Genomic DNA, 24,556 nt, shown 5'->3' with positions numbered 1-24,556 from the left:
ATGTGGTTGGCATCCAGGTGCCCAGCACCCTCTGGAGCCTGCTTGGCCCATTCCCGCCCTCCCCAATCCCAAAGCTTCATCTTTCTGTCCAGGATCCCTGGGTCCAGGGTGCCCAAGATCCCACATGACTGGGCCAGACCCTGGTCCTTTCCTGCCCTGAAATGGGCATATTGGCTTAAAAACAGGGGCCACATGCTGTACCACGGTCTAAGTCTGGAATGGCTGAGGGTTAGGGGCCATTCTCTCCAGGGCTTCATTTGGTGGAGAAAAGCACATCATCCCATGAATCACAAATTCGGCAAAGGCTACTCTGAGGACTTGGCAGCTTCAGCAACACTCCGAGTACTTTTGGTTCTGCCAAGAACACATGGCTGGTAGCATTCTACCATTCAACTTTATGTAGAATTCCAGGGACATCTGAGCCCATCTGCTTTTCATTAATTCACACCCAAGTTCACACTGGCAGGAGGGGCCCTGGAAGCTATGAACCTCCTCCTCCAGGAAGCCCTCCAGACCCAGGAAAAACAGGCTTAAAGCAGCCCAAAGACCTGAAGCTCCCTGCTCCCAGCCTGGGTCACTGGCACAGTGGCACAGGCCTGGTCCAAACCTGCCCCACATGGGCAGAGGACTTCTCCTGCAGACACCAGCCTAGTTCCTCCCCACTGCATGCTAGGCACTAGGAGCAGAGCACTGCTTTGCACTCATGCGGCCGGAGCAGTGAAGTATCAGAGGCGAGGTGACTAACTACAGGCTGGTACCAGCTGGAGCAGACTGGGTCCCAGAGACTCACGTGGAGGGTCAGTGCAGAACAAGGCAAGCGCCCTCCAGATCCCCAGGTCCTCAGCACAGCAGCTGTTCGATCGAGGAGAGCACTGCTGTACCACTGCTGCCTGACAGGGCGCCTGCCTCCCACGTGGCCCAGCCGGCGTTAGTCAGTCCAGGCTCTGAGGAAACACATCATAACCTGCACAGGTGGCTCACAGGAAAGCAGCGTCAGCCTCCTCTTCCTAAATGGGCAGCAGCAGCATTTCCCTGGGTCCTGAGATTCCCCCAGATGGAGTGACAGTCATAGGCTGTGGCCCTACCAAGTTAAGGGACAAAAAAGCTGCCATGAGTAGGTGGGAGTAGGCCTGCAGAGGATACAGTGCCTCACCCTACCTCGCCATCTGCACTCCGTGGTTAGGCAAGAACGCTTTGTCCCCTGAAAACCCACACCCTGAAGCCCTAACCCCCAAGACAATGGATGGTCCTAGGAAGTGGGGCCTTTGGAAGGTGATGAGGTCATGAGGACAGGGCCTCCTTACAGGATTAGTACCCTTAGAAAGGAGAACCCAGAGAATCCCCTCACCCTCTCCACCATGTGAAAACGTTACAATGAGAAGACACTGGTATATGAAGCAAGAAGAGGGTCCTCACCAGATACAGAATCTCCCAGCGCCTTCACCTTGGACTTCCAGCCTCCAGAACTATGAAAATAAATGTGTTGTTTGTCCACCACCCGTCTCCAATGTTTCTGTTACAGAGGCACACTGGGCCTCCTCCGCAGCCCCAGGCAGTGCTTCAACTCTCCACTGCCGTCACCAAGACGCCGCTGGAGCCCAGGCACTGCAGCCTGAGATGCAGTCGGGGCCTAGGGTCTTCACAGTGCTGCCATCGGGGGCCAGAGCAGCAGGCTGCAGTGACTGCAGGGCCACACCCACGGCTGCCAGGAGGGGGTTCCTGGGCTCCACATTGGCAGGTTTTCAGTGAGAACGGGGCCAGGCGACAGTCCTGTCTGGGAGGTAAAACTGTGGGTGCCACTTAATTTCTTTTAGCTTTTCTGCACTTAAGTGGTCTGTAGCACATGTACGCTTCAATACAAAGCATGTGGTGCGTTGTGTGTGTGTGCACATGCATGCATGTGTGCCTACGTACCATGCACGGTTTTTCCTTTCGGAAGGCACTGGGGGCTGGGCTGACACAGTCAGACTCCTCTGGGTTCTGCTGTCCCTTTAGTGCAAAGCCAACGTGAAGAGGGGCGCCTGCGCTCCTGTGTACTGCTCTCTCTTCCAGATGTCACCCTCCAGTCACCCTCCTGCAGTCATCCTGACAAGACCAGCAAGCTTCCAGTCCCAGCTCCACACGCGATCCCTGGGAGGAGGGACAGTGTCCTGTCTTCCCAGGAAGACAGGAAGCCTGCGTATTTTCCACTTTACTCTACCAGCAACAACGCTTGGGGTTCAGGTCCTGCCTTCCACCTTCGGAAATGAAGTACCCAGAAAGTGCAGGAAGACGCCTCCACGCTGTGGCAGACCCACACAGAGTAGCCAAGAAGGCCAGGCTGGAGACACTGGAGCCTGAGATCTGGAATGCACTGAGAAGCGCAGCTCCCCTCGTGCTGGGAGGGCATCATTCTCCGGGGCTGTGGTGCAGGAAAAACCAACAATGCACCTTCCTGTTCCACCAACACCACAGCCATGACCTGTTCCACCAATGCCGCAGCCACGACAGAGGCAGCCCCACCCTGCAGCCTACATACCATCCCAGGGCCCCAGAGGCTGGAGGGTGGGAAGGCAGACACAGGAGATTGGGCCCCCTTGAGCTGCTGCCACAGGATGGCCCCAGCCACTGTGCCACCCACGTTTCCTTTAGCCATTTCTTGCCTTGGCTTCCCAAGTCACACTGCCTGCCTCTCTCCCCTGCCTTGAGGCTCTGCTGGCCAAGGGCCTGCCACAGGACTCCGGCATCCCTCATGAGCAGCGCTCCAATGCAGAGCCACACCCTGGGCCCCACATCCGGCCTCTTTCATCACCACAGTCAAGGTGGGGCCCAGGGGGCCTGCAAGGAAGGGAACACCCCATGTCCTGAGAAAGCTGGGGCAGGGGGCAACATGAAGCCTTGGGGCTCTGGCCTGGAAGCCCCTGAAGAGAAGAAAGTGAGCCCAAAGAGGAACTCTTGCCCGGCTGTGGCCCAGGGGCTCTCCGCAGCCGTGTGGCTGGCTGAATACTGGTAACAGCGGCGGGGTCCATCACACTCTTTACCAAAGTGGATGGGTCAGGTTAGAGTGGACCAGTCCAGGAGGGGAAGGACAGCGGCTGCTGTGTAGGAGCTCAGGCCTGTGGCCAGGGCAAAGGGCCCGTGCAGAAATCTCTCCTTCTGGGCTCAGAGAAAAACAGAGGACAGGAGGTCCGGGGAGAAGACTGAGTTTCAGAAAAAGGAAGAGGTGCTTTCTGGAAGTCACAGATGGGTAATCTTCCCAGAAACAGTCAGGGTCATTGACCTGGTGTTCTGTGCACAACAGCTCTGGGTTCCTGTCAGGATTCCCGGGGGGCTCCTGAGAGATAGGCCCGGGCTGTGAGCATCTAGTGTGAGGCAGGCATCCATAGAGAGGGGCTCGCAGGCACCTGTGCCTGATGCTGGCACACAGGGGCACACTTGTGGAGCTGCACTCACTCTGAGCTCAGACACTCTTCCTCTAGAACCATAACCCCCATCAGTGCCTATAAACGGTATTCTGGGGGCAACAGAGGCAACCAGGGGTGAGAAGTGGGGAGCAGCTGCAGCCCTCCCCAGCGGGTCATTTGCCCCTGGTAAACTGACAGTACAAACACGACATATCATGTGGTGCACAGCATCTGACGACTTCACACTAGGCTGGCGGGGCAGACGCCTGGGTTGGAACTAAGCACGCTAAGCACTGGTGTGGTCGGCCCCAGGCTGCGGCCTCACAACTTCGACAGCCAGGGCAGGGTTCCCTGGTGAGAGGGCTGAAGGCCAAAGGCACGGTGCACTTCCTGGGCTTTCTCCACCCACCAGCTCCTCACACTCACAGACTTACTGTCAGTTTCAGACGGGACTCTGCCACACTTCTGGAGATGCCCCGCTGTTTGCTGCTGGGCACTCGGCAGTCCTAGCAGGATCTGTCCCCATCCCAGTGCTCTCCAGAGAGGTACCCAAAGGGGCAAGAGGCAGGCCGGGGCGGGGGCACAGGCCTCCAGGTCCCAGAGCAGCACACAGGGTGGGGCCACAGGCCCTACCCTCAGACACCATGTCCTCAAGGGACAGAAGAACCAGCCAGAGCCAGGCCCCTCATGACACTCAGGCAATGGATGAGGAATGCCCAAGCCCCCACCCACCCATCCACTGACACAGGCAATTCCAGCCTGATGCAGTGTGCCTGCCTACCATCTGCCCTGCTCCTCTCCTGGCTCTGGCCAGAATCTCACAGCTGCCTCCTCCTGCCCAGCCCCATGGAGCCCAGCCCCAACCCCCACCTGCTCAAAGGCTGGGAGGCCAGGGTGGCACCCTCAGAAGGGCCAGGAGAGGAACCTGACTCACATAGTCTGAAAGGCACCTGCCCCAAACTGCAACAGCTCACGCTCCCTGGCCAGCTCCCAGGGTCCACTTGTACCTAGCCTGGCTGTCCTGGGCTGAACCCTGGGACCTTGGCCTGCTCCGGGTTACTTGTGGCCCCTCCCTCCCCACTCTCTCAGGCATTCCTTTGCGTACCAAGGGAGGATCCCAATCAGCCTCAGGACAAAGTCAAACCCCTCCCACCCTCATCCCGCCCCACCCAGCAATCCTCCCCAGCTCTTTTCTGCACTAGATTCCAGAAGATTTTGTTAAAAGAAAGATTCTATTATGTTTAGAATAAAAATCTGTAAATCCAAGGACCAGAACTCCTTCTCCGCATTCTTATGGCAAATTCTACAATGGTCCCATGGTGGGGGGGCTCTCCCTCCCCACTGGCCCAAATTCCCCCAATCAAGAAGAGAAACAGGCCCCTCAGCCCGGCCCAGCCCAGCCTCAGCTCCTAAGCAACAGGTGACCCCTTTTGCCGTGGGCCAGCCATGACAGGGGGTGAAGTCACCCCCCTTCACCCCCAAAGGCCACCAGCCAAGGCACTGAGGAGCCAGGCTTGGCAAATGTCTGGGCGGCTGGGGATTCCTGGCCTTGGTGCCTGGCACCCCTGCCACCTCCCCTGGAGCCCCTGCCAGCCAGACACATGAAAACGTCCAGCCATGGCGTGTTTTCAGAGTGTGCCCTGGCTTAAAAGGCAAGTGAAGAAGGCCACTCTCTGCTGACACTCCTCCAGTCCTGCCACAAAGAAGGGCAAGCCCAGGTGCCTGCTGCCCTCCTAACACAGGCTGGAGGGGCAGATCTGGGGTGTCTCATCTACACAGAGACGGGTACAGGTGTGGGGAAGAGCCCCACCTCTGGAGCTAGAGTGACAGGCCCAGGGTGGTGTGGGTGCCCAGTACTAGCAAAAGGCAGCTGAAAGTATTGGCAGGTGTTTGTTCCACGTGGGTGGAGAGCATCCCCCAGGGCCAAAGTCACCCCTGACAGCCAGCCCGTCTGTGCACAGTAGTATTTAGAGCAGCAACCAGGCACGGGCCACTTGCAATGTGTGTGTGGCTCTCCTTTCTCTGCCGCAGTCTCATAGGGAGTGACACTGAACAGATTATACAAACAATGACGAGTGACCAAAAGTGCGGGTGGCGCAGGGGATCAAGAGGTCTCCCAGGGAAGACTAAAGAGCAGGTTAATTCATGCACCAGAGCCTCAGGCCTCTCCAAGAAGACCTTCCCCGTGGAGTCATGGTGACCTGCAGTCAGCGGGAACATCCCCACACCAGGACCCAGCTTCACCTGAGGACTGCGTGTGCTGCTGGAAAGCCAGAGCTGGCCAGCTCTTAAGAACAATGGGCAGTTTAAGTAGAAAACTTTTCCGGGTCATTTATTGAAGTTGGAAATTATCTCCTAATATGAAACCTAGTTATTGTTCTAGTGGTTCAGGAGGGTGACAGCACAGGTGGGCACACAGCCTCTGCCAGGGCCCGTCAGCACCCAGACCACTGTGGTCCCCACTGGAGGCTGAATGCGTCCCTCATGCCTCCTTGCCTTCTCCCTGCAGGTGAGCAGCCGGAGGCTGGTTCCTTCCCACTGCTGGGGACTGACACTTGGTGGGAGGTGTGCAGACTTGAGACTGCAGGAGGCTGTGTGACAGGCTGTGTGACCCAGCCTGGCTGTGGGCACCGCAACTCCCCCTTAGGGCCAGGGGCAAGTCTGAAGTCCCGAAGGTATCTGCCTCTGCAGAACATTCAAATGTGGCCACCCCGGACCCTTCCGTTGTTTCTCCCAGGATGGTGCCTGCTGCACACCTGAGCCAGCACGCCCCGTGCAAGGGTGCAGGACAGTCCCCAGATCAGGGTCCTCTCCATACCCAGTCACTCAGAGGACCACTCACAACCACAAGAGCAGAGCACAGAGACAACGTGTGTGCCTCGGTGTCCTCCTCTGCCCAAGCACAGGAGCCTGGCCAGCAGAGGAATGCGGAAACCCCACGCCCAGGAGCAGCCCCGACCCTCTCCAGCAAGCAGGCCCTGCCTGGCGGACACACACAAGTGTTCACAGAGCAATCAGATGCCAGGAGAGCAAGGAAGACCACGGTCTTACAGTCACTCCAAATGTTCACCTCTGACCACAGGAAGTATTTCCATACCAAATCCACTCACAAGAAGTTAGAAATAAAGCAGAAATAAAGGCAGCTGAGAGGCCAGCCTGAACAAGGCCTCCGTGCTTCCCTTTAGGAAACAATCCTCATATTTGCAAACACAGAATTGCTGCCCCAAAAAAGAAAGAAAATAAAGAAAAAAATACATATATCCGCAGATGGCCCAAAGCTCATGAAGGCAATTACTCCTGTAAACAAGAAGAGGAATGCCTGTGGAAATGAGCGAAGCCCAGGCGAGACACAAAAATAGCAAACCTAAGTCCTGAGTGGGATTCCCCCGGCTGCTGATGGCTGAGACGCTGCCGGCAGCGATGAGCGCCCCCCTTGAAGGAGCTGTTACAAAGTGGACGACTGAGGCAAAGTTTGGCTGCAAACAGGATTTCTATTGCTCTCTACTGAAGAAGAGCTGTCAGTTAAGAAAACTCTCATGGCGCCTGGGCCTCGGGAGGGAGGCAGGGCACCCAGCAGGGCGCTGCGTCTCTGGGGGAACGGCCAGCATTCCCACCGAGGACTGCCCAGTATGGGAAGTCTCGCTCAGAGAAAGCCTGGTCTCAGAAAGTCCTTCCCTTGAGGTGGCGTCACTCAGCAAGACTAGCATAGCCACCTGCAAGAAAAGTCTCTTCTGTCCCTGGGAGACTGCCCAAGACTGACTACTACAGGATGCAGGGGAACCTTCAAGCCCATCTCAAACAGATGGACTTGTCCAGAAATGTTCTGATGACTGAGTCTTCCACCGTGAGGTTGAAGTTTCAGTTCAGCTACTTCTGCTAATAGTCTGGCCAGGTACAACCTGCCGGTACCTCACAGGGCTTGGTTACCTGGTAACACATGAGGCTCACCTGAATCAGGTCTGAGCACGCCTGATGCCTAGCAACATGGTCTCCATAGCAACAACAGGATGCTCATAGAAGTTCACAGACTGTACCACCTTCTGCTGCAGGTCGGGGTTTATCTGGGAAGATACAGACACGGAAGCTGAGGTTGGATGCACCTGAGGCCGCAATGCCGGGAGCATCACCCCACACGCTGTGCTGCAGGGTAACTCTGGCCAGGGGGCTCAGGGCAGGCTGTGAGGATCCTGGAAAGTGACCCTGCACCTGCTTTAAAACAGTAGTTCTGGGCTGGGTGTGGTGGCTCACACCTGAGTCCCAGCACATTCCCAGGCTGAGGTGGGAGGATGCTGTGAGCCCAGGAGTTTGAGGCTGCGGTGAGCCATGATCGCACCACTGCACTCCAGCCTAGGTGACAAACTACGACCTAGCCCTCAAAAAAAAAAAAAAGTTCTGAACTGTCTATGATTCTGTTTCTTTTAAGACACCAAACCTGTGTGTTCATTCAGGTGCCCATAAACAATGTCATCCCCCTCTGCTCCTAGAGGCAGCGTGACCAGACCCACTTTACCATGAAAACCCAGAGCTGGGCTCAGCCTGTCCGACTTCGAGGCCGGGGCTCACACCCACTACGCCACAGTGTCTCTGTTTAGATAACAAAGAACTATCAGATAAGAAGGCCTTTCTCTGATGAAAAACAACACTGAGAGGCTCCCAAGGAAGGTCATGCAAACACAGCATCTGTGGAGTCAAACTTCCATGAGGCCGTCCAGTAAGAGAGACAGCCATGACTCAGGGCTCCAGGTTCAGAGCTCAAATTCTCACAATGAACGCAGGGCACAGGGGCACGGGGTCTCCCACGAAACTCCCACAAGTACTCAGGTTTTGGACTCCTTTAACACTTTCTAGTACTATTTCAATACCTTCAACTTCAGGGTTTTTTTTTCTTTTTCTTTTTTTTTAAAGACAGGATCTCCCCCTGTTGCCCAGGCTGGAGTGCAGTGGCAAGACTGCAGCTGCCACCTCGCGGGCTCAAGGGATCCTCCTGCTGCAGGCTCCCAAGCAGCTGGGACTACAAGTGTGTATACCACCATGCCCAGTGGAGTCTCACTATGTTGCCCGGGCTGGTCTCAAACCTGGGCCCGAGCAATTCTCCTGCCTCAGCTTCCCACAGTGCTGGGATTACAGGCACGAGCTACTGCGCCCAGCGTAAGTTTTTCCTTAACCACTATAAAAAGTATATTTTTCAGAGAAAAAAAAAAAAATTCCACCTACATCCTTGAAAGGGGTGATATTAGCAGAACTGTTTCTGCTTTACAAAGACAGAAAAGATAAGAAAGGAGCTGGGCACCCAGGTGAGGAGGGATGCTGAGGCCCTCGCCACCACCGTGTGCCACCCAACCACAGGAGAGCTGCCTGTTAAACAAGGAACCCTGGAAAGGCCAAGAGGCCTGGGGTGTGCACAGGCAACCCCAGGGACTCATTCTGAAACAAATGTAGCAAATCTGAACATTTTTTTTCATGCTTAGTTGGTAGGCCCGGCTCCCAGGGTGACTGCCACAGCAGCTGCTGCAGGGACAGGCTTTGCAGGCAGGTTCCCACCCCAGGTTGGCCATGAGGGCAGTGGAGGGAGGGTCCATGAGGCAGCCCGGCCCAACTCGGTTCATCCTCAGCCTGCTGAGTGGTGGGAAGGGACCCAAATAGCCCTGCACACCTACGATGAAGACGAGACCCTGGAAACAGGCCTACACATAGAGAGGCTCAAGGGGCACACCACCCACCAGGGCAACCTGGGTCTACTGACGGTGAAATAAATGAAGCCGCTTCCCTGGATCCTCACCTGGCCCCTCCATGGGGTGGGTGACTCAGTACAACATAATCCATGGGTGGGCAGAGCAGGGACGCCCAGTGAAATCCAAGGTGAAGGGTCGGGCCTGCGCGAGAGCCTGCTGCCTCATCTCCTACAGCAAAGAGCCACCTGGGGCACTCCCACAACGGGTGGGAGGACATCCACTGGCGCAGCCAGCCCAGGCTACCTACGTGAGCAGTTAGAATTTAACAGCAAACACCAACAAGGTATAAACAAGCGCATGCCCTGACCTGCAGGGAGGGGCCGGGCCTCTGGTGGGAGAGTCCAGCACCTGGTGGGAGGGCGCCCCTGGGGCTCAGTCAGACTCATCAGCCTTCAGACAGCTTCTAGAAGCACCAGTTATGGGTATCTGACCACCCAACAGGAAAGAGCCATCTCCCCAAAATTTTCCATGGAATTTAATTAGCCTCAAAGCCAATAAAATCCTGGTGTGGTGTTTATGTAAGCACTCCTGGTCCCTGGATCATGGCCAGCGCTCTCCCGGCCTCCCGTGACAGCTGTCGGCAGTGGGGGCCCTCTTTGCTGCCCCCATACTGCCTCACCAGAGCCTTGTCACAGTCTAAAAGAAAAGTCAATGAATCACTAAAACATTCCTCCTATAAAGGGAAGGCAAATGTTTATTAAGAAATTATAGGAACCAGGTCAGACATTTTGGTGTCTTAGTCATTCTTGCTAATTAAAAAAAAAAAAAAATCAAAATAGAAACTCATCCTAGAAACTTGAGACAATGGGAACTTCTCTAGCCAGGAGCACTTGGAGCCTTGGCGCAGCCCAGTTGCCAAGGCAACCTAGTGTTTACCTCCAGTTCTGCTGTGTAGGAGGACCCTGACCGTGAGCAGGGACAGTCAGCCAAGCCACCTCCTCCCAACACCCCACGGGACAAGCCGCCAGGGCATCCCCAGAGGGTGGAAGGAGGAAGCCACAGCCTCCCCCGCAGTGTCTCCCATGCAGAGCAGCTACAGACAGCACAAAGGAGTGGTGTCTTCACCCTCCCTCCTCATGCCCCTGGGGGCTGTTCCCCTGCATACCCACCTGCTGCTTGTCCTGAGGGCTAGAAACCCCTAAAGGCTGTTAAAGAAATGCTCCCACACCAGACTACAAGGGGGAGTAACTGAAGTGAGAATGGGGCCAGACTGAACCTCAGCTGGGCAGCCAAGGAGCTCGGTTCCCATCCGTTAACCCGGCCAGGGCCAGGATCCCAGCAGGCTGCTGGGTCCCCTGGTTTGCAGAGGAGGAGCAGAGAGACTGGGGCAGAATGGCCCAAGATGGAGTACCCCATCAGGGACCAAAAGTACACACCTTCTGGCTTGGCTCCAGGGTCCCGCCCTCCATCCTGAAGCCTGCTTCTGCCTACACAGCCACGGCTGGGCATGCACTGCTGCTTCCTACCCTGCTCTTGCAGAGACTGGCCTTTAAGTGATGCAGCCCCAGTGGGGTTCATGGAGCTGGGAGAAACAAGCATCATTCTGCAGCCCACACCGCCTAGCCAGACGCCTCAAGACTGGGTTACTTCCAGTGGAACAATTGCTCTGAGACTTGGCTACACGGCTGATCATGTGTGCACATGCATACACAAGCACACACACATCTGCACGCAAATACGGGCACATACACATGCACATACACACACACGCACATAAATATCTATCTTCCAAGGCCATGTGCAGTGCTAGATGCGCAAAGAAATTAAAATGCTTGGCTGATAATCCAGGGCAACTAGGAAGATCAGGGAAATAAACTTTGAAGTTTCTCAAAGGGTAAAGTGAATGACTTAAGAATGATACAATTTGTCCAAAGCAAATTGCTGAAGTGTTCTACCCAACCCATCATTAGGGAAGCTTCAAATCACAAGCTCTAAGTAGCCAAGGCTGTATTTCCTGCAAGACTCTAAGGTCTGACAGTAATTCAGGACAACCACCTACATGCTCGCCAACACAGCAGCTCTACACCTGTGACACTAGACACTGAAGGGCTCTTGCTCTGTCAGCTGAAAAGGGGACACAGCGGAAAGTGCTAAAACTAATTTCAACCTTGATAAAAGATGGAACCCTGCAAAGCTCCTCAAGCTCATCCAGAGAATGCTCTGGCACCATAGGTCAAGCAGCAAAGTTCAGCCATGCACCACAGAATAACGCTTCAGACAATGACAGTGCACGTGGGATGAGGCTGGCCTCATAAAATGACACCCCATCTTAATTGTACCTTGTCTATATTTGGATACAAAAGGCATACCATTGTGTGACAGTTGCTCACAGCATTCAGAACAGTACCCTGCAGTACAGGCTGGTATCCTAGGAGCAACAGGTTACACCACAGAGCCTAGGTGTGCAGTAGGCCATGACATCTAGGCATGTATAAGTGCATTCTATGATGTTCACATAGGACGAAACTGCCTAACAACACATTTCTCTGAATGCATCCCTGTCATTAAGCAATCTATGACTGTAATTTCAGAAAGGGCCTGCCATGCAAGCAGAAAAAAACAAAAAAGGCACTCTGGAAAAGATAACAAAACCTCAGGCACCCTCCCTCAGAATGCACAGCAGCGAGGGGCCAGAGACCCTGTGGGTCCTCATATGCTGCTGCGAGGCCTCCTCCCGCCACACTAGCCATGCCAGGAGACAAAATCGACAACTGGGGGACAAGCACAGGAGAATCCTTGGCGGCAGTGAGACCTCAGCGATGGGACGGAGGGAATCTGAGTCCCTGCCTGCCCTGCTGCGGGCCACTCAGCATGCCTCGTGGGAGAGGGACATGGGGCAGATGGCAACCCCATGGATGCCTTCAGTGACCAGTGAGCAAACCAGACATAGCCAGTCATGCAGGTGAGGACAGCAGGCAGTACGTGTGGAGGAGCAGATGGGCCAAAATGTGCAATGCAAGACCATCGAGAGTCGGCTATATGCCCAGACATTTACACATCCCGATCTGGATATGTGGCAACTATGTCATTAATTCCCATTTATCAGTCCTGGACCATGGAAATGTGTTAGAGTTTGCTGTCGGCAGGATGCCTGGGTGCACCCATGGTGCTGACCCCAGCTCCCAGATCTTGGCTTTGAGTAGCCCACTCAGCCAGTGGCCCAGGTGAATAGCCTTAACCCTTCTGGTAACCCAAGACCAATGACCTGCTGGACCCATGCCCTCTGCCCCACTCCCAGTTGACAAAGGAGTCAGGTTCTGAGACTCACATATGCCTTTCTTCCATTTCCAACCTCTTTTCCAACAATTCCTTGCAGACACCCCTGTTCATGCTCCACCATTAACTTTAACTTCTACCAATAGCCCCAAAGCAAGTTCCTTTTATTCTTTTTCTTTTTAGTGAGCATTTGGACAAAAAAAGAGTTAAAGACAAGTGGAAAGGCTCAGAGAAGGAATTTATCAGAGGAGGAAATTCTGGCTGCATCACAAGCTCTGCACATACTTGGGTGTGGCCCAAGATGGACTCTCAGGCCTCGCTAACCCATGCATACCTGTTAAACCTACAGGGAGCACCTGACCACGCCCCACATGCCAGGACACAAGGCCTCCCCATCCACAGCTTGGACCCACATACGGAAGCACAAAGCCCCTGCCATCCCCAGTGACCACAGGCCTTGGGGTCACTGCTTTGTTCACAGGCTCTCCTTACTTCAGGAGGAAGCCAGAGGTGTCCTCCAACAAGGCTGGACCGGGAGAGGATGGTGGAGCCCCAAGGATTAGCTGCCAGAGCTCCAAAAAAGGGTGAGGAGGCCCCAACCAGGGCCCCCACCACTTGCCAGGCTGCTCGGCCATCACCTCACCTCCCATGTGTGTCCAGTGGATGCTGGGGTAGGGGGAGAAGCCCATGGCTCCTCTGAGCCCATGTCATCATCTCCCCACTCCCAAACTTCCTTCCATCTGGCCCGTGCTTACAGGAGACAGGCACCTGCCACAACTCCACCTTAGAAGCTCCTCCTGAGACAGGAGCCCAAGGCAGGCTCGGAGCCACCTGCTCTTTGGCAAGTGATTTTTGCTTTGGGCCTTTGATTCTTGCAGAGCTCTTTCATGATGCAGCCTGGGCCCCAGCTCCAAGGAGATGAGCCTGTGCCCTATGCCTGGGGACCCAGGGTCACCCATCCATGCAGAGTAGGCCACACCCCTGTGGCACCAGCACAAGGACATTTAATCTGAGGCATCAGGCCTCAGTGCTTCTCCAAACAGGTCACCTTGGGACAGACTGGCCAATGGCCACGGAGTGTAGCCAAGTCTCTGGTTAGCAAGTGTTTCTGTGTGATGAACTTCAAAACGGAGAAAAATAAACAGACTCCTCCTCCCGCCAAGAGTGTTCTCTGTCCCGTTTGTCCAGAACGATGTTGGTAAAAACCAGGACTGGTCAAGGCTGTGTTTCTGGTGCTCAGTGTCATCCTGTGCCCTCCCTCTCCCGCCACAAACCATGCCCAACAGCAAATGTCGATCATAGCCTGGCCCTGTATCAGGAGGGGGACAGCGTGGAGAACACAGGAGCCCGGTCACTCTGCTGGGTGGGGCGGCAGGGTGCGAAGGGACAGCCCCTTCACCATAGCCCTAGTTTTAACTGAGCAAACTCCATGTCTCCCCCAAGAGCCTGACTCACAAACAGCTGATCCACATTTGCTGGGGGTAAAGATGGACCTCAGATCTAAAACTGAACTAGAAATCAGAGACTCCACACAGCCACCATGTTCCAGGTGTGGATGATGCTCCGTTCAGCCACGAGCATGAACAGGGTGCCACATCCCCTCATACACACCCTGTATGTGGTTATACACATGCACCTGTATATGGAGGCATACATGTGTGTTCAGGGCCAAATGGCATAGCTTTTGGTTGGGTGACGATTTCTTCTATGCCTAGTACCCAACCGATGCCAACAATAGTTAAACAAGTTCAAGTCTCCATTGCATTGGCCCAGAACAGTGGCCAAAACCTTCTGAACTCCATACCTCCTGCCCTGAGGGCTGCACTAGTGTCTGTCTCTATGACCTCAACCCCAGCCACACAGCACAGCAGCTGCTTCTGAACTGCCAAGCTGGAGAGAAGTGTACTCCCATCTTGACAGGAAGTTGACTTCTCAAGAAAATAATCCCATCTGGGGCTTTGAAAGGAAAGAAAAACAGGCTCAGGTGTGTGGACCTAGGACAATTTTTGCTTTTTTTTGAAAGCACATAAAGACTCACCAGGACTTTGAGGGTGTCACCCACCATAGGCCCTCCTCAGCCTTGGGAGAAAGGCAGCCGGTGGCCACAGGGCCGGCATTTGGGCTGACCAAGAACACACTCAGCTACCCTTGAGCTGGCTACTAAAACCACCTTGAGCCATTTTCATTCCAAAGAAAAACAGGGTGTCTTGTCTGTTTGGGGAAAGGAGCACCTAAGCCTCCTCCAGGTGGTCCTTTGACTTCGAAAGCAGAACCCACCCCTCATCTGTCCGGTCAAGGAAGTTGGAAGATGGAGTAGCAATCAACCAGGTGGACAGAAGGGGCTGAGCCTGGCTGCCCACGTTAACCATGTGATCCTGCAATGGGACGGCTGATCTCCCATGCCCTGCCCCATGATGCAATGCAAGTGCCCAACATCGCCTGTGCCATATTTTGGACCAAAATTTGTTTAAACCAGACCTGATCATGTGAAACAATCAGGCCATCCAGACTGTGAGATGTTCTACGAGACAAGTGGCCTTCAAATGCCAGCGTAATACAATAGGAAACCCGAAGGCAAGAAACTCTCCTATGCTAAGGAACAGACAGGACAACCACAGGCAGTGTGTGATTAACCAGATCCTGAATCCTACACTGGACATTTCAGGAATCGCCAAGGGAACTGAATATGGACAGTGTCTCTGATAATAGATAATATTTAAAGAGACAGGAGAGGCAGAAAAATATACATTAAAAAATATACTTTTTATTTATTTAGATAGAAAAAGGGAAGGAGGAAAGGAGAAAAATGTGGTAAAACATTACCCAATGATTCTATGGGAAGAGTACAGGAGTGTTCAGTGCACTACTTCCTCAACTGTTCAGAAGCAATAAAAATCTGTGCGGGAAGCCGTGTGCTGGGGACATCCAGGCTTCTACTCCCACGGGGCCCTGCCCACCTGCAGTCACCTGGAACACAGGTCCAGACAGGAGCAGCAGTAGGGCACAATGGGGACACCCAGCTCAGGAGCAGCTGCTCAGGCACAAGCCCCAGCTCCTGTCCCTGCTCCCCTCTCACTTACTGTGTGACCTTGGGCATGATTCCTAACCCACTGGAGCCTCCGCTTCCTCATTTGAAATTTAGTAATCATAATAGTGCCTACTTCACAGAGTCCTTGTGAAGATGAGATACTTTGATGTAAACTAATACAGACAGAACAATGCCTGGACCCTGGAGCAAATAGTCTGGAAGTCTTAGGATTGTGAGAGCCAAGTATACCATTCTAGAAGTTTTTATTTTTAAAACTATTTTAACTGCTTCCTGAAAGCACAAACTGAACACACTTCACAGTGCCTTGGTGTCTGAAGATCCCTGCTAGAGTGTTAGTTATTCTAGGGTCTCTCATGCAGGCCTCCATGACCGTCCACCACAAACGGCCCCACGCTTGTTCCAGCACTGGTTGACCCCAGGGCTTCTTCATTACCCATGTAAACACACACGCTTACACATGCGTATGTTAGCAACCTGGTGCTTTGTTTCCTCCGTGCCTTTAGCTGCTGTCCATGTCTTTTGCCCTTCCTCAGTGACCAAGGGAATTAAGCTATGCGTAAAGTGGGAACAAACAGGACCTAAAGGCAGGAGGCTGTCAGAAGTTTGAGAATTGGGCTTCACGGCACCTACTCAGAAGGATCAGGCCCCCACCTCTGCTGTGTTCCAAACATGTGAAGCCCCAGACAGAGGATACAGGTTAAATGCCTGTGGCCTATCCGTTGGCTCAGGCAGCACAGCCTCCAGCCCTCTTTCAGCAGGGAGGGAAGGGAGATGTCGCCACCCCAGCCCCCACCGAACACTCTCCAATCTCTGGAAAACCAGAACTGAAGAAGGCCAGGAGAGCCAGCCACCAGGCGTGCGGGAGTGACAGTGGTTTTGCTGGTACTGTTTTAAATGTTCTCACATATGCAAAAGGAGAACTGGGAGAAGTAAACATTTTGAGGAAGGTGGAGTGGCGACACAAGAGGTCTCTCCCTCAGCACAGGGACACCAACTGTGGTCTGTTTCCTTTAGAAACATAATGTCTTTTAGGTTAACATAGTAACTCCACAACAGATGTAACCAACACCTATCAACCCTGTCAATACCACCACCAGGTCTCAGTCCTACAAAAATGCCAGCTCCCCTGCACCAAGACACACACACATCAGGGTCCACTGCTACACAACTGCTAATAGCAAAACACAGAAAAGGCAATGAAGCTGTCCTTTCAATAAGTGAGGGGTTAAGTAAGTTACGGTTCAGCCATGTAACCGCATCTTGGAATACCATGCAGCTGTGAAAAAGGGTGAAGATGCCTCATTTAAAAGCAACACACAGAACAAAATGCCAGCAGTGGGATGTTTGCTAGGATCCTATTTATGTACGTTTCGAAATGTCTATGTGGATACGCTTGTATGCATACATGCAAATCCCTCGAAAAGGTCTGTAAAGAAATGCACCAACATGGGGTAACAGTGGTTTGGTGGCGGTGCAGCCTGGCACCTCCCATGCCGCATACACTTCTGCACTGTTTGAGGAGTTTCACAACTAGCACCACTGGCAACCTGAGGGTGTAAGAGGGAGGGGCAGGAGTGCTAAGCCACTGGCCTGTGCGTGTCTCTGTATGAAGCACAGGCTACCAACAAGCCTGGCTTGGCCCTGGGTAAAGGAGATCCCACACAGATGCCCTCTGCTCTGCCAGGCAGCAGCATCAGGGAGTACTTGCAGGTGGCCAGGGAGCATCGTGCTTGGAAACAAGGCTCTAAAGCCAGTGTGTGCTGGGTGAGGGATCATCTGTCAGGATCAAACCCTGCTTCTGTGGGTAAAGATAAATTTCAGGTGAACCCCACCCAAATTATCACAGGAAATGGCTGAGAGAATGTGATCTGATTCTGCTTCCCGCTTCCACCCCAAACAGGGCCAGGTGACCAGGAAGATGCCTCAGGCTCTGTGGGAGGACGGGCTGTGCAAGGCACTGTGCCCACCTTTCCATGGGGCCCCCAGAGCCCAGAGATGGCCCAGCATGCGGAAAGATGTTTTGGCTCCAGCACTGAAGGGAAAACAGGGTATAGAACAGTTTTGAAAACAATTCTTTGTGGGAACAAATAGGTAGGAATGTATTCAGGGTTTCTTTGCCAAGAAAGACCAAGTGGCCATTCTGCTAGGGGCCTGCCAAGTCTCCCCATTCAGGACAACAAGCAGGACTCTCCAGAGGCAGGATCTGGGGAACAAGTTTGCCCTTAAGAGTGCCCCCGCCTGACCTATCTGGAGTAAGTCCTTGAATTTCTGCATCAAAGCACCTCAGGCTCCAAGAAAGTCTGTTCCTGGTCTTGCTGTCCCCCAAGCTCCTGTTAGCAAACTTTCCAGGCCTAGGCTGGGGAGTTCTGATTGGCCAAATAATAAAGTAGCATGAGCTGCAGAGATGCTTTTCTTGGTTTTGTGTTATTATGCATTTGTTATAATATCGACAATTACCTAAATGTGACAGAGGCCAACGGGTCCACAGGATGCCTTCTGGGATGTGGGAGTGGGAGTCCACACTGCCACACGGCTAACCAGGACTGAAAGCTCTTAGCAAGCAGCTGTTCAGAGCTAGGGGTGGGAGATCAGAGCACAGCCGCAGCCGACAGACCACAAGTACTCCAGAGTCAAGGCTGACCCCTGCACTTCCCAAAGAGTCTTCACATACTTGACCTCATTTCCCTGAAGACTTTCCAGGTGGTCAGGGCAGACATCACTGAACTGCAGGGAGATCTGGGAACCTGTCCCCGGTCACACAAAGGAACAGCACAGAAAAGCTGGCTACCTTCCTGGTTTTGGCATTCATCCTCTGCCATGAAATTACTGTGGGTCCAGGAGATGCAGGAAGGGGCTCGAGGGCACCTTCCCGCGTCTAATGGAGTACAGGGCCGGGCATGACCTCCGTCACTGACTGCAGAGACCCCACAATGCTGCTAGAGGCCCACAAACCACAGACACCTCATTGCTGTAGCAAAGCCATGCCCTCGTGGCCTGCCTTCTCAGTCATTCCTAAGGCCAGCCTGGGTTCCCCCCTTCTGTGAGATGCTCCCCTTCTCCCTTGAAGAACACCAGTTACTTAGGCTCTGCACACCTGGTCAGGGGCTGGAAATGGGCTTCCCAGGGGTGCCTCCACCAGATACTGAACGAGACTCCCTCCAAAGGCAGGTTTCTGGGCCGTGCAGCCCTCATAATGAGTCATCTGGGGTACCGGTTAAAATGCATTCCCAGGTGCAGACTGGAACTGTATGTACGAGATCAGCATCAGGGGCCTGGAAATCTGCATTCCTTCCAACTCCCCTCCAACCCGCTGCCGGAGCCCTGTGCACTCCCAACTCAAAGGCCGGCATCCGCCCTGGAGGTAGGACTTCTGATCTCTGCACACGTGAAGGGGTGGAGCAGTTTCTCTGCTCCAAGAATAGGTGTTGTAGGACATGCAGGCACTCAAAGGGTTGGTTCCATTCTCTTTCGCCTGCCTTGGGTTTCTAGAGGCTCGGAGGAAACTGGCCCCACCCACAGCAGGAGGCCCGGGACTCCAGAGCCCCTGCACCAATCTTCTAGTCAAGGGGCTTGCGCGCGGGCCAGAGCCTGAAGCGGAAGGTGAACCCACCAGGAAGACATCCCAGGGCGGGGGCCCTGCTGAGCCAGCCCTGACCACAACTGTGAGCCCCTTCCCTCGGCCACCCCCTCCTCAATTTCCAGCTACGGGTGCTGCAGGGTGGAAGGCCACCCTGACAGGGGCTGTAGAAAGAGTTCCCAAACGTTAAGTATGCCGCCTAGCACAGGCATCATCGCCCAAAGCGGTTCTCAACTCCAGCCACTCCCCAAGTGCTGCCCCCACCCGATACTCAGGGTCCACCAGGATCCGAGCCTAGCCTGGCCCCTCCCCCAGGGCCACACCCACCCTGCAGCAGCGCCTCGGGCTGAACTCTGGGCCCACAATGACCCTCACTTCCAACCTAAACCCCCACACCCTTAACTGACGCATAATGCCTAGAAAAGGCTCCACTCTCACCCTCTACCCCATCACCTGCCACGTGGTTTGGGGCGGCCACAGGACGGGTTGGGAGGCCGAGTACAGCCTTGGGGAGGGGGAGCGAGGAGGCGGGGTAGGTGGGGGCGGGAGTTAGTTCGAGATCCGAAAGCCTCACCTGCAGACCTCGGGCCCTTTCAGTTCCAAATGTACCGGGAAAAAGTGGCCTTCAACTCTAGGGTCTCCACGGCTGCAGCTTTTTTTTGTGCCTTTTAATCACTATATGAACTATTTGATAAATAAGAGACCACTACCTTTGGTCACAAGGTAACAGTATTCAGTACACCGGTTTTGAGCCTGTCCCCAAGGTAAAAGAGGTGTCACAGAAGAACTCACGAGAGCTCAGGGGAAGCAGACAATTCTTCACACCAAAATGGGGAAGGACGATAGCCATCCATTAAAACGTGCTCATCTTTGTGTTAAAAACGAAACAAAAAAGGGGAGGAGAGGAAACCGCCGCAGATGAATCAACCACAAAATACCAGGCCGCGCGTGGGAACTGCTGCCGCGGAGCTGGCGGGGGCGGGCGGTGGTCCCCAAGCTGGAGGCTCAGTGCCCGCCCTCGCGCAGGTGCCGCCCGCCCGCACCGGCCCAGGGCAAGTGAGAATTGGGTAGGCGAGAGGACGGCACCGACGACTGGCAGCGGCCAGGGCGCTCCTTTCGGGACAGAGCCGCGAGGCAGAGGAGCCCTGGGGCCGGGCCCGCCCCCGCCAGCCGGATGGGCGGGGGCTCCCACTAAGAGCCGCAGGCGGGGAGCGGGACCCGGGACCGCCCCCCGCGTCGCCCAGCGCCGCCGCGGACTCTGGTTACGACAAATTAAACCTTAGAGAGCTGGAAAAATTACAGGAAGAAGAGAGCGAAGAATGTGCCGAGTGGCTAAGGGAGCCTTGTCCCCGCGTGAACTTCGCCCGCCGAGCGCCGGGGCCGGCCCCTCCCCTCCTGAGCGCGCGCCCGGCGGCGGAGGAGGAGACGAGGACGGACATGGGAGAGCGGCCCCGGCCCCCACCCCCGTCCCCGTCCCCGGGCGCCCCACCATCACGAGCGCCGCCTCCGATCCCCACCCAGGCCGCCCGCACCTGCCCGCGCCGCCCCCGGCCAGGCGGAATCCCCGCCCCCTCCCCCGGCCCAGAAGACTACAGCCGCCCCCGCGGCCCCACCCGAGCGCGCCCTGGGAGGGGGCGTGCCCGGCGGGGGCGCGGTCGCCGGGCAGGCGCCGGCTCCGAAAACCGGGACCCGCCTGGCGCTGCGCGCGGGGCCGCCCGCCGGTCGGAGCGACCCGGGAAGGGGCGAGGCCCCGGACGTCCCGGCCTGCCGGGTCCCCACCTCTCGCCTGGCCGGCGGCTCCGGGGGCGTGGTCGGGCAGCTCGCGCCGGACCCGTCCGCGCACTCCGGGCGCCCGCGCCGCCCCACTGACCTGTGTGAGTTCTCAGGTGCGCCTTGAGGTGCGAGGATTTCCCGTAAACTTTCTCGCAGCCCGCGTAGTGGCACTTGTGCTTCCTCTGAGGGGACTCGAGGTCCGCGCGACTCCGGCCCCGCCGGCCCCTTTGTCTGAGACCGGGCTCGCTGCTCCCTACGGGCCCCGGCTCCCGCTCGGGCTCCAGCCCCGCCTCGGTCTCCGGCTCGCTCCACGCCGGGCTGGGGGGCGCGGCCGCCGCGCCTTCGGCGCCGGGTGAGGCGGGCTCGGGGGCAGGCGGCGGCGCGGGCGGCAGGCGGCAGGGGGTCCTCGCCTTCCGGGCCGCGGCGCCCTCTCTGCGCTCCGCTGGGGCCGGCGCCGGCGCCTGCTGGTTGAGGTCCGCTAGGATCCGCGCCACCACGAAGAGCGAGGCGCTGTCCTTGCCGTCGCGGCGGTCCTCGACGCGGGGCAGCGTGGGGGTGGCGGCCACGGCCGCGCCCTCGGGCCGGGACTCCGGCCCCTCCCGCGGCCCGTGCACGACCGCGCGGCTCGACATGGACACGAGGCACTCGGCGGCGAAGTGGTCCACATAGGCGGTGGCTGCCATGCTGCGGGCTGGGGCCGGCGGCGGTGCTCTCCCTGCGAGGCGTCAGCCGCGCATCCGCACCCACGGCCTCGGGAGAACGGGCGGGGGGCGGGGGCGCGGCGCGCCCTCTCCTCGGGCTGGGCTGGGCTGGGCTGGGCTGGGCTGGGCGCGCAGCCGCCTCTGCCGTCACCCGCGCGGCTCCGCGTCCGCGAGGCGCCGGAGCGGCCGGACACCGAAGATCGAGAGCATGGGGTGCGCGGGCGAGTGGGGTCCCCGCGCGGCGTCGGGGGCTGCGGGTTCTAAGGATGCCAGTCGGCGACGTTAGGGACCACCGCGCTAAGTCGCGGCCGCAGCTTCGCCGCGCATTGTGGCAGGCGGGACAGCTGCCGTGCGCGCCGCGGCTCGGTGTGGGCGGCCCGGCCCCGGGGGTGGGCGGGGCCGGGGCCACATCTGGACCCGACGTCAGCCCCCAGCCACATCCTGGCGGCGCAGGTTACAGGCGGCCGCGGCCGCGGGGAGCTGCCCGGCCTGAGGGGGCGGGGAGCCCAGAGCGCGCACCGGCGGAACGGAGCGGTCGCGTGCCCGCGCCTTGGGAGGGGGCGTGGCCGAGGGCCAGGACGGACCCCATTGGCCCGTGAGTGCACTGCCAGGCCAATCCCGGCCGTTAGGGGGGCGTGCCTGGTCCCGGGGCCTGCGCGCGCCAGTGGGCGTGCCCCCTGGGCCGGAGGGAGGAGGGGCGGAAACTGGAGCGGGGCACGCTGACGCACAACGTCCGAGGGCGGCGGGCACTGGGAGTTGCCGCGCTGAGCTGCAGCCCGTACCTCCCGCGGCGGGGACACTGGGGGCACTTCCCTGGCGGAGCTTTTGTGTAGTGACAGCCTTGGTCTCCGGCGTGGAGAGGCGCGCTCTCTGGAGGGCGCCATTTGTCCCTCCCGCCCTCCCGCGAGGGGCGCGGGTGGGGAGGCGTGTCCGCCTGGGCTGGGCGCGGGGCTGCCTGGGGGCGGAACGCACTCGCGCCGCGCCCTCCACTGCTGGCTTCTCTGGTGGCCGCGCCTAGAGCCTCGGGCCGCTTGCCTGCCCCACGCCCTTGCCCTACCGAGCTCCTGGAGTCCGGGCGGGGCAGCTCCCGGGGGAGGGACGGGTCTTTTCGAGCTGGTTCCTGGAGGCCAGGTTCCGGGGTGCGGCCGCTTTGCCCTTGAGCTCGTGTCAGCCGGAGCAGGACTGGCCTCAGCTGGCGGTGGGCCTGGCAACCCGGGTGGCGCGCCCACCGCGGCCTGTGCCTCCAAAAGCGAGCTACGTGCCAGGGCGGCCGGCGCCGCTGCTGAGGGAACGCGGGGCCCCTTCCTCCCCCTCCCGCCCCAGGCCCGCTGCCAGCTCCTCTAGGCTGCCCCTCTCCCACCGCGGTCGGGGGGGCTTCAAACGCCCCCAGCTGCGAGGACCCCGCCCACCGCGCCCCACCCGCTGTCTGGGCCTCCCGGAGGAAATGCTCGGCTGCGCTCAGCCCGCGCCTCCCGGCTGGGGCCTGATCAACTTGCCCTTGACTCTCACCGGTAACCCCCCACCCCCGCCCGCGGCCACAGCCATTCTCCATGCCTAGGCCGTACCCAGAGACGCCGGTGAATAACTTCCCACCGCCTTGTAATCGGGCTCAGCAAACCTCCTACGGCTTCGCCCCGGTGCATTGTACTTAATGGACTGGGAAGCAGTCAGCCACCCCTGCTGTGTTCTGAGAGGAGCCGGGAGAATGTAGGAGCCTGGGCACTCACCCTCAGTGGACCCCAGCAGTGGATGAGGGGTGTCATTCTGCTCAAGTTCTCACTAAATTAATTTGGGGTTGGGACCCAGTAAGACTGCTTTTCGGATAACCGGCGGGGGACGGAAACAGCCATTCTAAATATGCATTTTATGGTGAGCAGCTAACTGCATGGGTGTTTGAGTACCCTCAGTGTCTGTAATTAAAACCCTAAAATGCGGTCTCACTGATTGAGTTGCTGGCCTCTGGGAGACTCTAAACGTGCTGGGCTGGGTCAGGTCCCTCTAGCAGGGTGTGGGCTTGACCAGAAAGTAATCATGCTTCTTCTAGGCAGATTGTGTTGATGACATTTAAGAGACGTGTGTCCTGACCAAGTAATGATTCGGAATGTTCCTTCATTCCCACCACGTGTTACAGTCAGTCACTTGTTAAGGAAGGAGTGGTCCTACGCCGGCTTATCAGCTACCCATACCCTCCTGGCCTCTTTCCAGCCATCAGAATTCTCTCCAATCTTCAAGGTTCCACGTCTCTCCACTGGGTCACCCCAGCCGGCATGCACAATGGTGGGCCTCCTAGAGTCGGCACTATTCTAGGTATTGGGCTACTACAGCCATGAACAAAATAGCCCTTCCTTGGGTAAGGGCATGCCCGGTGTGGTCAAGGGTCCTCTGTGCTGATGTACGCCCTCCAAGAGTTTCCTAGGAAAGTGGGTCCCAAAGGATTTTGACTGTGCCCTGTGGCACTCTGGAGACAAAACTCAGTCCCTTGGCTGCTTTCTCAATAATCCACTAATCAAGCATTTGATTATTGTTGTGGAATTCACCGACTTGATCCCAAACCCACATGGAAGTGTCTTCCATATAGACACAGTTCTCTTCCCCAGAGAAAATGTCCCCTTAGCTGAGACTCCATGCTTTCTTTGCTAAGTAACATTTTGCCAGAGATGGCCTATGTATATGTGAGGGCGGGGCCGTCTAATTTCAAATGGAAGCAACAGAAAAGCAGAGCAGGTGTGTCTGGGGAGTATAGAGACTAAAGGCTGAAAGGGTTGTTGAGTTTCTGGGTAAAGGTGGTGGATGGGTAGTATGTGTTGACTTTAACTTCCTTCTGGAACCTCTGAAACATTTGTTAGAAGGCAGAAATCCACAAAGACGGAGAACAAGAGAGGAAGTAACAACACAGTTTTTGAAGCTAAAATACTTAGCAGGTCCAAGAAAATGAAACCCCGAGATAGTAGCTAGGAAGGAGAGCTAAGAACATACACCGTGGAATCCCCAGAAGGTTAACGAATGGATGGCACTATGTACCACTATATGTGAGAGTAAAGGGGGGTGAAAATAAGATTGACTGGCTGAATGTCTGCTTGAGGAGCACTCAGATGCCCATATCTGCACCCCAATTTCATGCAACC

General features: G+C 56.5%; 1 protein-coding gene across 1 annotated transcript in view; it reads right to left on the bottom strand.

Moving 5' to 3' along the window:
* KLF13 (Kruppel like factor 13) overlaps positions 1-21,850 on the bottom strand; it is a 47,026-nt gene extending 25,176 nt beyond the window's left edge. Inside the window, exon 1 of the mRNA XM_017518191.2 lies at positions 20,828-21,850. Coding sequence (XP_017373680.1) covers positions 20,828-21,413 — 586 coding nt within the window. The 5' untranslated portion in view covers positions 21,414-21,850. The remainder of the gene's footprint in view (positions 1-20,827) is intronic.
* Between the last annotated feature and the right edge of the window lie 2,706 nt (positions 21,851-24,556).

Source organism: Cebus imitator, unplaced genomic scaffold, assembly GCF_001604975.1.
Source record: "Cebus imitator isolate Cc_AM_T3 unplaced genomic scaffold, Cebus_imitator-1.0 Scaffold662, whole genome shotgun sequence".
NCBI lineage: Eukaryota > Metazoa > Chordata > Mammalia > Primates > Cebidae > Cebus > Cebus imitator.
Note: the sequence above shows the minus strand (reverse complement) of the source record. Positions and strands in the feature narration are given on the sequence as shown.